Below are 14,605 nucleotides of genomic sequence, written 5' to 3'. Positions count from 1 at the left end.
TTCACTTTGTTCATTTTAAGAGTTGACATTAATGTAGTTATTCTATCCGGATTAAAAAAAAATGAAAAATGATCCATCGCCCCAGTCTGAGGTCAGGAGCACTCTGGAGCAGGTTTTCATCCAGGATGTCTCTGTACATTCCTGCATTCATTTTTCCCTCAATCCTGACTAGTATCCCAGGAAATGCAAGTTAAAAGAAATTGGAGACTAAGGTGGTGGCAGGGTGCGTGTGGCTAGACAGAATCGGATGGTGGTTTGCAGGATGGCTTCAGGCGTGAAGGAAGAGTCAGAGCTTAACAATGGATCAGATGGTGGAAGCTGAAGGAGGAAGAGTGCTGTGTGTACATTGCTGCATTTGTCTTTCTCTCAATCCTGACTAGTCTCCCAATTCCTGCCACCGAAAAGCATCCCCACAGCATGATGCTGCCACCACCATGCTTCACTGTAGAGATGGTGCCTGGTTTCCTCCAAACATGATGCCTGGCATTCATCCCAAAGAGTTCAATCTTTGTCTCATCAGATCAGAGAATTTTGTTTCTCATGGTCTGAGAGTCTTTCAGGTGCCTTTTGGCAAACTCCAGGTGGGCTGCCACGTGGGCAATTCTACGGTAATGGAATTACAATCTGAGCTAATCTGTCATGGTTAGATGCCATATGTCCAGATTTTTCTGCTGTTGTAATTCCGTTACCATAGAATTGCCCACGTGCCTTTTACTAAGGAGTGGTTTCCGTCTAGCCACTCGACCATACAGGCCTGATTAGTGGATTGCTGCAGAGATGGTTGTCCTTCTGGAAGGTTCTGCTCTCTCCACAGAGAATTTCTGGACCTCTAATAGAATGACCATCAGGTTCTTGGTCACCTCCCTGACTAAGGCCCTTTTCCCCGATTGCTCAGTTTAGACGAGCGGCCAGCTCTAGGAAGAGTCCTGGTGGATCCAAATTTCTTCCATTTACAGATGATGGAGGCCACTGTGCTCACTGGGACCTTCAAAGCAGCAGAAATGTTTCTGTACCCTTCCTGTCTTGGAGGTCTACAGACAATTCCTTTGACTTCATGATGTCAAGAGGAACTAACACACAGAAGTTAACTGACCTTATAAGAAGAGTGCTAGAGAATGAAGAAGCACAGTTATCCAGGCAGCTAGAGATGGTGATGATATTGTTAAGGCAGCAGTTAATGTGGCATCTCTATACCTTACAATATTGATCGGAGAAGACACCGACTTGTTGATTCTTCTACTTCACCATTCCACACTAGAGGGTGTTATTTCTACCTGGTTCTTTTATGTAAAATTCTGCCCCTTACCAAAAACCAAACCATTGTATTCCTCATTTTGAGTATATTCAAGGTCACGTTAGAAACCAAGCCTGGGACCCTCACAGACAGTGTCCATCTTGTGAAAGGCCAACAAAAGGAGTCATACAACACATTTTATACCTTGTGGGTGTTAACATGGGTGTGGTTTAGTCTCACATTTCTAATGTTACTGGCTCTCACCAACAGGGGGAGATCTCCCTGTGTCTGAAACTTGATAGACAGATGATAGAGTAAAACTTAACTTATATTTCTCAGAACGTCCAAACAAATAACACAAATACTCAATAGCTAACATAAAACAAAGAATTAGCACAGATATTATCTAACAAGGGGAAACCTCTCTATTTTACATTAGATAACCATGCAAAACAGACTCGAAAAGTGTATGATATCAACCAGATAAAGAAATATCTCAGACCTGACTTGTGCACACAGCTGTTGTTCCTGTACTCATTTGCAGGACAACATCTCATATCTAAGGCACTGGAAAAACGTTTCCATGGCTGCTTTGTGACATATTCACTAAGAAGGTGACTTGTGTTAAGTCATTTGTGACACCCGAACATCTACGTTCGACTGATTCCTCAACCAGATTCCAGTCTCACAGGCTACTACCAAACTACGAGGTGTATTAGATAAGAAACCGACACTTTTATTTTTTTTAACTATATGGATTTGAATGACGTGCGATTACACCAATCATGCTTGAATCCTCGTGCGCATGCGTGAGTTTTTTCACGCGTGTTGGTGACGTCATTTCCCTGTGGGCAGGCCTTGAGTGAGATGTGGTTCAGCCCTCTCGGCTGAATTCCTTTGTTTCACACGCTGCTCAAGACGGCGCGCGTTGCTTTATCAAAATTTTTTCTGGACCTGTGAGGAATATCCGAGTGGACATTATTCGAGAAATTTAGCTGGTTTTCGGTGAAAAGTTTAACGGCTGATGAGAGATTATGGGGTGTTTCTGTCACTGTAAGGACTTCCCATGGAGCGGGACGTCGGGCAGCGCTTCCAGGCACCGTCGTCGGCCTGTTTCGACCTGAAAACATCCTAATTTAAGGCTTAATTCACCCAGGACGTCGTGAGAGAACAGAGAAGATTCAGAAGAGGCCTGCATGAGGACTTTATGCGGATATTCCACTGTATAAGGACATTTTGTAATGAAAGACGTGCGCGCAAATTCGCAGAGTCATTTCCGTGACGACTCGGCAAATCTGTGTGCGCCGCGACAGGAAAAACACCTCCGTGTTGAAAACCATTTGTAAAATTCAGGCGGCTTTTGATGGCTTTCAACAAGTGAGTAACTGAGAAATTGTTTAACAGCTTGGGCATGTTCCAACATGCCCGTTAAGGTTTCCAACGGAGGTGTTTTTCCTGTCGCGACCCCCCGCAGTCGGGTCCGGCCCGACATGCGACTCTGCCCGCACGTTCTTTCATTACAAAATGTCCGTTAACAATGGAATGTCTGAATAAACTCCTCATGCCGACTTCTTCTGAAAGTTCTCTGTTCTCTGACGACTTACTGGGTCAACAGAGCCTGAAATGTGGAAGTTTTCAACTTGAAATGGCGAGACGCTGCTGCCTCGAAGCGCAGATTGCCGTCAGGCACCATGGGCCGTCCTTACGGCGACACTACCAGACCAAAATCTCTCATCAGCCGTTAAAATTTTTACCGAAAACCAGCTGAATTTATCGAATGGTGTCCACTCAGTTGTGCCTTACAGTTTTTGAAAAAAATTTTATCAAACAAAGCAGCAGTCTCTGAGCCATTCCTAAACAATGAAAAAAATCGACGAGCGGGTGGGCGACTTCTCACTCAAAGACTGCCCACAGGCAAATGACGTAACCGACAGGCGTGAAAAAACTCTCGCATGCCCACAAGGGTTCAAGCATGTCTGATGTAATCACACGTGATTCAAATCCATATGGTTTTTGAAAAAAATAATAAGGTCGGATCCTTTTCTAACAGACCTCGTATGTCTTGTATGGAAGGAGAAGGTCCAATGGATCTTAACAGCAGGGATGGACCTGAGAACAATCATAATTCATAATTTCAGATATGAATGCTGCACCAGACAGTCTACTAAAGATGATACACTGTAACTGTTTTAGCACCCTGCAGTGTAGTTGCAGGAAAAACTGTCTTCCATGTGCATTGGCACGTGGATCCTCTCAATTAACATCATGTGACAATATGCCTAATGATGTATTTTTTGGAAGTCGAGGACAATAATGTGGGTTTGACTTGCTGTAGGACATGAAACTGACAGTAATTACAAATGGGTTCCAAAAATTGAATTGCACACATAAAACTCACAGTTGTGACAGTCGTCTCGACAAAATTCTCTGCTAAATATTTCTTAAACCTTGAAGGAAAAATATAGAATGCTTAAAACCAAGTTTTTATCATGATTATTAAAGACATTAAAGTAAATTTAAGTGGCTTTATATTTTTTCTGATAGGTAGGAAGCCATTTTGGTAATGACCTAGATTTAATGTCCTTCTGGGGGTCAGGTATTGGTACACTTTCTTTCATGTCAACTCCACATTACATTCCTCCATGTAATGTGGAGTTGCATCAGGAAGAGCATCCTGTGCAAAACCTGTGCCAAATCAACATGCAGATCCACCTTGGGTTTGCTGTGTCTACCCCGAGTGAATACAAGGGAGCAGGCGAAGGGACTTAATTACTAGAGCTGAAAATTTCCAAGAGACTTTTTGCTAGACTTTTTTTTTTGGGGGGGGGGGGGGGGGGTCTTGTGGCATGTTGACCTGCCTAATGTGTAGAGAGTGATGACATGATGGCTAAATGTGCATCAAGTGGATGAGGAAGGATGCAGGTGCAGCAAATATTATGATCAGCATGGAAATGCATTTGTATTTAAAATTTCAGGCAGTTTGTCAGTACACAAGTAAGAATATGGAAGGTACTGATCTCCAAACAAGGCCTCATGAAGCATTTGTCCTTTTTTCTGACACCGCTAGATGGCAGTGTCTATAAGAAACCATTCAAAGCACAATGCATTTTCTCTTCCGCACAATGGGCCTCATGTATCAACGTTGCGTACGGCGATATTTGAGCGTATATGGGGTGTACGCCAAAACGGCTGCGCCACTTGGCAATTATCAATGTGGTCGTTGGCGTACGCTGTGCTGCAAATATACACCAGGTCGAGAGGTGGCGTAAATTATACACCAAAATGAACCAGCGCTGGAATCCACATAAAAATGAAGATGATCAACATGATGAACAGTGCCATTATACAAATCAATGCATATGTTACATAAATAACACTTTCCTGATTATACTACATAATAATCAATACAAATCCCGCTGTTGCGGGATTGTTATGGAGCACGAACCGTGGTCACAGCGCTGACTACAAAGAAAGCGCTGCTTGCCTTTTTCTCCAGACTTCGAGCCTGGAGCCAGAGCAGCGCTGAGCTTAACTTCATGTGGTGTGATCGTTTTAGACTATGAAATTGATAATAACAACTGTAGTTTCGTCATTCCCTTAATTCGCCCGTGCTGCAACCAGGTTTTGTCGTCTCCATTCGGTTGTCACAATAAAATAAATACAGAAATACATTTTAAAAATAAAGAAATCTGACAGATTAGGCATGTTTTATTAATTGAGCGAGCAAATATCCACATGTCAAGAATTATTGACATGTGAAAAGAGAATACAGTGGTCCCTCGCTATAACGCCATTCACCTGTCATGGCCTCGGAGTCACGCTGAGTTTTTAGTCCAATTTTGCATGCCTTTTTTTTTTTTTACAGTGTTCTGTGTTCTGCGTATCTATTTATAAGAATCTTGTTGCCCAGAAGAAAAAAGAGCGCCAACAACTACTCATAACTGTGTTTGTCACACGGAAACACACACCTGCTGCAGCCAGGGGTGAGTGGAAAAAGGCGCGGCGTCAGGACGCAGAGGGGCGATCTGTGAAATACTGGTCAGTCACTATTAATAATTTCTTATGTGTCCGACCTCGTTCGTTGATCGTTAAAATTAATTTGTTAGTTCTAAATGCCATTGTTGTGGCTGGCGTGCCTGGCTGGCTTTTGTTTGTCTTCTGTTTCTGTCTTTTGGTTTTCCTCCCAGGTGGTGCGCATTTGGGACTGAGTGGCTGTGTAGCTGAGTTTATCAGGACCTCACCCTGATCACCTGAGGCTGATCACGTGCAGCTCGTCAGGACTCACAGCTGTGGTGCATCTACACGGATTGGAACATGGTGGCATTTAAGTCTGGAGTGCACAGTGTGTGTTTGCCAGAGACTCGACCTTGTGACCAGACGGGTGAGATCGTCGTCTCAAGAGCCATCTCATCATCAGTGGATGCAGAGAACGTTCAGGTTTGATGCATGGTCTGTGAAAGAGGAGGGGGTGAGGTCTCACGCTCGTCAGCACACTTCCTGAGGTACGTTAGATTTTGTGACTAACATTTATACAGTCAGTAAATGTGGTGTCCCTCACACCTTATTATATTGAGCTGTATGTTAGTCATTTAAATCAGCTTCCACTGCAGTGGAGTTTTGTGAACAGGGTGTTCTATGCCTGCAGGGTGGGAAGCTGATTTGCAATTAAGCCAGGAAGTGTTTGCTGTTTGTGCACCTTTGAGTGGTCTCTCTGTGTGTTGAGTGTGGACTCACATAATGATTTCTTCTTTCACAGACTCGGTTTGTCGCGGCCACCTGGGGGGTGTCGGCGGGGTCCTTGGGTCCGAACTGGTTCTGGCTCCGGACCGTTAGCGCTGCTGGGAGCGCACCGCAATCCACCACGCCAGACCGCGCACTTTTAGATTTTTCACATCACTGTTATGTTTATTAAACTCTGTTATCCTTTGTACCGTGCTCTGCTTATTTCATACTGGGTCCTTCAAACGCTGGTCGGTTCTCCGGGCTGCGTCCGACACATAACAGTAGTCTCTGGCCAAACATCACGGACCCAGCGCTAGCATAGACGGTAACGCGCCGGGAAGGCGGCAGCAGACGTTCAGAAGTTATCCGGATCAGTTGCGGGTGCTCTCCGCCCGGATGGTGCGTGTTTGAGATCCCATTACACGAATACTGATTTGAGCTCTCTTGCAGCCGTGTTCCTGTATTTGTGCCTTATCCGTGGGTCGTGGTGGAGTGTGACTGGTGACGGCTTCGCGTCACGCTCCGACCGGATAAGAGGTTTAAACGGGAGCTGCAAGAGTGTGTCTGTAATGGGTGAACGTGCACGGCGGAGCTCTGTGGCACGGGTCGCTGAGATTCCTGTGTTACAGTTGTAGCCCCGTTTCCCCGGGTGACGATAACTACTGCGTCTGTTGTATCAGCTCCGGCGTAATTTAGTTGAATCACATTTTGGTTGTGTGTTTGCACACAGCTGCGCACAGAAAAGCAGCATGAGTTTGTTTTCTCTGTTACCAAAGGGGTTTTTTTATTTTTAGCACTCTGGCTCCCTCTGTTGGTGACTGAGTCACATTACCGTTAAGCTCTTAAGTTGGAACAGGTGTGTTCCATTTGTTTGAGCTTGACGGTATAAATCACTTATTAGTTTTGTGTTGGTTCATTTTTTGTGGGTGTTTTTTGAGTTGGTTTGTGTGTGGGATTTTCTTCACTATTAGTGTCTGGGGTCGTGATCCTGCAGTCTGTCTCGGGCAGAAACAGGACCCAAATAACTGTTTGTTAGTCTGTTAGTCTTTCTTTTTATTTCTTTTAGTTTCACCTCCCAGGGTTTGATGGGACGGTCCCCTGGGGGATGATGGGGGGGGTAATTGGGTTGTTTTTTCTTTTTTCTTTTGTTTTTTTTTTTTGTTGTGCCCTCTCTTCTCCTCTGGCTCCAGCCGTGTGAGCCGTGTGTGTCGGCGTTGCTGGAGTGGTGCAGTGTGGTTATGCTGGGCGTTTCCCAGGTAACCTCTGCGCCCGGGAGGGGAGGGGGGGTTTGGGGTATTTTCTTTTTATTCCCTCTCTTCTCCTCTGGCTCCAGCCGTGTGAGCCATAGGTTGTCGGCGTTGCTGGAGTGGTGCAGTTTGGTTATGCTGGGTGTTTCCCAGGTAACCTCTGCACCTGGGGGGGGGGGGGGTTTGTTTGTTGATTCCCTGTTCCACCTCCGGCTTCGGCGCGCCTTTGGGCCGTCTGCCGTCGGCGTGGCTGAGGTTTGGGGCAGTGGGATATACCCGCAGCTGGTGGCTGGTTTAGAAGTCGGAGGAGTGGCGCCGTTTTGTGCCGTCTGCCATAACCGCTGTTCCACTCCTCCCGGTTGGCTTCTGGGGTATAGTCACGGTTGGTGACACTGGACGTGCTTCCAGTTTCCACTGCGCCAAGGGGGTTGGGTTGGGGTTGTTTTGTTTGTATGTTTTTCTTTTCTCCTTTTGTTTTTCCCCCCAGTTTCAGCCCTCGGGGTGTGACTGTGGTGTCCTCTGGGGGGGAAAGGGCTGTGGGTCCATCTAGCCATAGACGGCCGGGGCTGGGTCCGTTGGTCATGAGGGGAGGCGCCTCCTGGGGTTGATGGAATGGTCCTCTGGGAGGCGGTGGGAGTCCCCGTGGGTGACGTTGGATCCCAGAGGGACCTCGGCTGTGGTTATTACTCCTGGAGCTGGCGGGATGTCCTCTGGGGGGTGTTGGTCCCTACATGTCGTTGGGGGGGGGGGGGGGGTGTTAGCGTTTTTATTTGCAAGCTTAAGTTTGGGTTGTGTTTTTCTTTTCTCCTCCTCCCGGGGTTTGATGGGACGGTCCCCTGGGGAGGGGGGGTGGTTTGGTTGTTTGTGTTTGTCTTTTTTGTTTTATGACTAATCAGACCGTGAACATGGTTGGACAAAGGCTGACCGCACAGGTTTAAGAACTCCTGGCCACACCTGTGCTAAGTGACTGACAGAAACAAAGGCAAAGATGCAGCCAGAGGAGAAGACATCAACCGTTCTGTTAAATGAAGATTCTGTTGGAAGACGAATGCAGATACGGTTTCCAGCCATGGTCCCTGGAGGGGGGTGTTGTTGTGGCTGGTGTGCCTGGCTGGCTTTTGTTTGTCTTCTGTTTTGTCTTTTGGTTTTCCTCCCAGGTGGTGCGCATTTGGGACTGAGTGGCTGTGTAGCTGAGTTTATCAGGACCTCACCCTGATCACCTGAGGCTGATCACGTGCAGCTCGTCAGGACTCACAGCTGTGGTGCATCTACACGGATTGGAACATGGTGGCATTTAAGTCTGGAGTGCACAGTGTGTGTTTGCCAGAGACTCGACCTTGTGACCAGACGGGTGAGATCGTCGTCTCAAGAGCCATCTCATCATCAGTGGATGCAGAGAACGTCCAGGTTTGATGCATGGTCTGTGAAAGAGGAGGGGGTGAGGTCTCACGCTCGTCAGCACACTTCCTGAGGTACGTTAGATTTTGTGACTAACATTTATACAGTCAGTAAATGTGGTGTCCCTCACACCTTATTATATTGAGCTGTATGTTAGTCATTTAAATCAGCTTCCACTGCAGTGGAGTTTTCTGAACAGGGTGTTCTATGCCTGCAGGGTGGGAAGCTGATTTGCAATTAAGCCAGGAAGTGTTTGCTGTTTGTACACCTTTGAGTGGTCTCTCTGTGTGTTGAGTGTGGACTCACATAATGATTTCTTCTTTCACAGACTCGGTTTGTCGCGGCCACCTGGGGGGTGTCGGCGGGGTCCTTGGGTCCGAACTGGTTCTGGCTCCGGACCGTTAGCGCTGCTGGGAGCGCACCGCAATCCACCACGCCAGACCGCGCACTTTTATATTTTTCACATCACTGTTATGTTTATTAAACTCTGTTATCCTTTGTACCATGCTCTGCTTATTTCATACTGGGTCCTTCAAACGCTGGTCGGTTCTCCGGGCTGCGTCCGACACATAACAGCCATCATAATTATTTATAGGAAAACGTTCTATTTTTATTTCTCAAACAAATGTTTGGGCCTGAAAACAGTTTGGTCTTATTTTCCTACTAAGGTCTGAACTTTGAGAGTGTTTACACACGAGAGAAAAGTGAGAAAATGTTCATGCCTGATTGAGAAAGTGTATAAACTGTGTAGTGAGGGGTTTTACAGCTTTGAAACGTCTATAATAATTGTAAAAAATAACGCTGACTATGTCGCGGTTTCATGTATTACGGGCTATTTTTTAGAACGTAACTCCAGCGATTAATGAGGGACCACTGTAACACTTTATTGATTATATACTACAAAACAATTGATACGACGGCCGCTTTTGACACTCTACAACCCCTGGAAAAAATTATGGAATCACTGGCCTTGGATGATGTTCATTCAGTTGTTTCATTTTGTAGAAAAAAAGCAGATCACAGACATGACACAAAACTAAAGTAATTTCAAATGGCAACTTTCTGGCTTTAAGAAACACTATAAGAAATCAAGAAAAAAAGATTGTGACAGTAACGGTTACTTTTTTAGACCAAGCAGAGGAAAAAAATATGGAATCACTCAATTCTGAGGAATAAATTATGGAATCACCCTGTAAATTTTCATCCCCCAAACTTACACCTGCATCAAATCAGATCTGCTCGTTGACATTGACCCTATGCCATGACATTGACCCTATGTGTCTTTTTGCAAGGAATGTTTTCACAGTTTTTGCTCTATGGCAAGATGCATTATCATCCTGAAAAATGATTTCATCATCCCCAAACATCCTTTCAATTGTCCAAAATATCAACGTAAACTTGTGCATATGATGTAATGACAGCCATCTCCCCAGTGCCTTTACCTGACATGCAGCCCCATATCATCAATGACTGTGGAAATTTACATGTTCTCTTCAGGCAGTCATCTTTATAAATCTCATTGGAACTCCACCAAACAAAAGTTCCAGCATCATCACCTTGCCCAATGCAGATTCGAGATTCATCACTGAATATGACTTTCATCCAGTCATCCACAGTCCACGATTGCTTTTCCTTAGCCCATTGTAACCTTGTTTTTTTTTCTGTTTAGGTGTTAATAATGGCTTTTGTTTAGGTTTTATGTATGTAAATCCCATTTCCTTTAGGCGGTTTCTTACAGTTCGGTCACAGACGTTGACTCCAGTTTCCTCCCATTCGTTCCTCATTTGTTTTGTTGTGCATTTTTCGATTTTTGAGACATATTGCTTTAAGTTTTCTGTCTTGATGCTTTGATGTCTTCCTTGGTCTACCAGTATGTTTGCTTTTAACAACCTTCCCATGTTGTTTGTATTTGGTCCAGAGTTTAGACACAACTGACTGTGAACAACCAACATCTTTTGCAACATTGCGTGATGATTTACCCTCTTTTAAGAGTTTGATAATCCTCTCCTTTGTTTCAATTGACATCTCTCGTGTTGGAGCCATGATTCATGTCAGTCCACTTGGTGCAACAGCTCTCCAAGGTGTGATCACTCCTTTTTAGATGCAGACTAACGAGCAGATCTGATTTGATGCAGGTGTTAGTTTGGGGGATGAAAATTTACAGGGTGATTCCATAATTTTTTCCTCAGAATTGAGTGATTCCATATTTTTTTCCTCTGCTTGGTCTAAAAAAGTAACCGTTACTGACTGCCACAATCTTTTTTTCTTGATTTCTTATAGTGTTTCTTAAAGCCAGAAAGTTGCCATTTGAAATGACTTTAGTTTTGTGTCATGTCTGTGATTTGCTTTTTTTCTACAAAATTAAACAACTGAATGAACATCCTCCGAGGCCGGTGATTCCATAATTTTTGCCAGGGGTTGTATTGGCACGCGTCGTGATTGGTGGAGTTCTTTTTCATTGCCGTCTTTCCGGCTTCTATGTCGTAAAATGAGGGTGTGTCTGAAGCGGAGTCTGAATATTTATGGGCGTGTTTATTATAATTACGTACGTTTCCACCCGCCACATTTATCAATATCACGTCAGGCGTACGCCAGAAATGGGCAGGTGCGCACTGCGTGACACGTCACGGCGACTTTGGTGTATTTCAAGTTTACGCCGTAAATTTATGCCACAAGTGCGCAACATTGATATATGAGGCCCAATGCATTTTAATTTCCTTCAATCCTTTTTTTTTTTGAAAAGACAAAATGAATAGTTCTTGAAGTAAACTAAAATGCATGAAATAAAATAAAATAAATAAAACGCATGCCTTGAACACTTTTTTTATATACACTGCCATCTAGTTCTAGTAGAACTAGATGGCAGTAGGCCTAGAAGTGCAGGGGGCGCTCCTTAGGCCTAGTAGGCCTCAAGAAGCACTAGTAGTGCTTTGAGGCCTTACATAGCCATCACTAATAAGAAGGTGCATCATATTGCAAGTCAGATGAATGAATTTACAAAGCAAAAAACAAAACAAAAACCAGCAAGACATCTCAAAATGCTTCACGATTTCCAGTGCAGTATTGGGGAACGTGGTGCAATTTGATGGAACGGTATCAGTACCTTGAATCAAAGTGGTGATTCCCAGATGCTTTATAAGTACATTCTCAATAGGCTGGCTACTGGAACACAGTGCAGCTACCACATAGAGGTTAGGCCTGATGGTTCTGGCTGCTGTAAGCATCGCCTACAAGGAACAACATACACATTACAGTTAAGATAAGATAATCCTTTAATAGTCCCACGACAGGGAAATTGATGATATTACAGCAGCATAGGGACAGTCACAGAATAACAGTGCAAGTATCCAAAAATAAGGCAAAAGAAAAAAAAAATACTAAATATGGAAGTCAAGTTAGGTACAAAGAACAATATATATACAGTAGAATAAATTATACTATACAGAAGCAGAATGTGTGTGCTGTAATATTGCATGAGTGTTCAAGTGATGTTGTACACGAGTGTACAAGTATAACTGCACAAAATGTGTAGTGTTATTGCAAATGGCTGAAAAAAATGTTACTACAATTGCATTAATGATTTGAGTGACCTGAGGGGTCTACTGGGAACAGTGCTGGTTGTGGAGTTTGACAGCAGCAGGAAGGAAGAACCTGCAGTATCGCTTCTTCACACACTTGGGGTGGAGCAGCCTGTCACTAAAGGAGCTTTCCAGTGCAGTCAGGGTGTCACTCATGGGGTGGGAGGCGTTCTCCAGCAGGGATGACAGCTGAGCCATCATCCAGCGGACTTCCCAGGATAGAGCTGGCCTTCCTAATCACTTTGTCTAGTCTCCTCCTCTCAGCAGTTGTGATGCTGCTGCTCCAGCAGACCATTCTGTAGAAAATGGCTGATGCCATTACAGAGTCAAAGAAGGTCCTAAGGAGCGCCCCCTGCACTTAAAGAACCCGAGTCACCTCAGCAGGTAGAGTCTGCTCTGGGCTTTCGTACACAGTAAATTTTGCAGAGTAAAATATACTCTACCAGAACTTAATGTAGTAAATTTAAGAGTGATCATGTTTTATGTACAACCCCAAATCAAATAATGTTTTGACGGTATGGAAAATGCATATTAAAAAAACAGGCCTGCAACACATTAAAAAAAAAGGGAAATAAAAGCATTTGTTACATTGTAATGTTGCCATTCTGCCTCACAACACTTAAGAAACAATTTGGCATTGAGGATACAATCAATGAAAACTTTTGGATGTTATTTTGTTCCACTCTTTCTCTTATTGCATGAAGTGTGCAATAGTATGGGGTTGTTGTTGCATTTTCCATTTTAAAATTCTCTACTCTCTGCTGGGGACAGGGCAGGGCTGCTGTCAGGCCAGTCCAGTAGCTGTACCCTCTTCTTCTGCACCCATGCCTTCATACACAATGTGTGCAGAATGTGGTTTTGGATTGTCTTGTTGAAAAATACATGGAGGTCCCTGGAAACGATGCCATCTTAAGGGCCCCTTCACACATAGTATGAATGTGATCAAAATGCGCATGAAGCAGGAATTGTATGCAATATGTGTAAAATCGTAGCTGCCTGCAATGCCTCGTACACCTGTTGCTACAGCAGCTGAAAGACAGAGTGTGCACTGTGAGAGCCCATCGAACCCTCTCGTGGCAGGTGTCGGCCAAATACCAGGTGACATGCACGAACGTCTAACACCGCTCGTTTGACACAGAAAATGTGTGGCCATTCGCACCGTTAGCACGACAACAGTCAGCAGACGATCATTTTCGAGCTGGATGTGAAATTTGTCTAAGTGCCCCCACGACTGTGGAGTTGCCAAGTGCACATGTGGCGTGCCAGAGTGTCGGCTCCCCCCAACACATGTGCGTGTGCTTGCACCCTTGCTCTTTACACGCGGAAATTCCTTGAATCATTCAGTGATAATATGCACTGTAGAGGGAGAAATACACAAATCCCTTTCAGTCTTTCTTTGAGAACCATTGGTTTTAAAACATTCAATTTTTTTCATCCATTTGTTGACAAACTGGAGATCCTCTGCCCATCTTTGCTCCTCAGAGACTTAGCCTTACATGGATGTTGCCTCTGTATAAAATGAAGGCCACAATAATCTGTTGACATCAGCTGTATGAAATCATCATCTTCAACCGCTTTTCCGGTTCAGGTCACAGGGGCAACAGCTCCAGCAGGGGACCCCAGACTTCCCTTTCCTGAGCCTGAACAGAGTTGCATTTGTACTGTCGTGAACATACTGAGATTAGACTATCCTACCCATAATGCACTGCTGGGCACAGCATGCGCTCACTAAAACCTTAAAATTAGCACATTACTTTAAAACTAAAACATATATCTGATGTTTTCACTTTATAAAACGTCAGACATGACAGTAATTTTAAATAACTTGTCCAAAATTAGTTTGGTTAAAATTTGAACCATAAGTTAATAATGTATGCCTCTGGATGACTTGGGTGATATTAGCAGCAGATCAGTATGGTGTTAAAGAAAATTATTTTTTATTTATTTATTTTTTTTTTTGTGAGACCAGTTCTCTTTTGCCTGCAGAGGATAGAGTGGTTTCTTATAGAAGTAGTTCTCTTCTGTTTGCAGAGAGTAGAACTATGCATCCGTTAGGAAACTTTTAACAGGTAGGTGCTCAACTGATTTTAAATTTTAAAAGTGTTTGCCACTGTTCATCTTTGTTTACTATGTTATCAGTCACAAAAATGTATCGGAAGATAATTAGTCCGATAATGGTTTTTAAAGTTATCTAAAACGATAATCCGATAATGAAAACATTATCTTCGATAATAATTATTGTATGGCCTTGCCTTGCAGTATAAGGCGCCTTGGGGCAACTGTTTGTTGTGATTTGGCGCTATATAAAAAAAAAATTGATTGATTGATTGATTGATAATTATCTGTTATCGGATTATCGGAACTGTGCCCACCACTGATAATAAATGAAATAAAGTTGACCACACAAAACAGCTTTGGTTCATACA

General features: G+C 44.0%; 1 protein-coding gene across 2 annotated transcripts in view; it reads right to left on the bottom strand.

The window, feature by feature from the left end:
• LOC117512550 (glycogen debranching enzyme-like) overlaps positions 1-14,605 on the bottom strand; it is a 279,336-nt gene that overhangs the window by 163,127 nt on the left and 101,604 nt on the right. For both annotated transcript variants that reach the window (XR_004561327.1, XM_034172666.1), the window contains exon 12: positions 11,705-11,828. Coding sequence is in view for 1 of the 2 variants with exons in the window: in XM_034172666.1 (XP_034028557.1) it covers positions 11,705-11,828 (124 nt within the window). In the remaining variant the exon portion in view is untranslated. The remainder of the gene's footprint in view (positions 1-11,704; positions 11,829-14,605) is intronic.

Source organism: Thalassophryne amazonica, chromosome 1 (genome assembly GCF_902500255.1).
Source record: "Thalassophryne amazonica chromosome 1, fThaAma1.1, whole genome shotgun sequence".
In the NCBI taxonomy this organism is placed as follows: domain Eukaryota; kingdom Metazoa; phylum Chordata; class Actinopteri; order Batrachoidiformes; family Batrachoididae; genus Thalassophryne; species Thalassophryne amazonica.
This window is presented reverse-complemented; position numbering and strand designations above follow the sequence as displayed.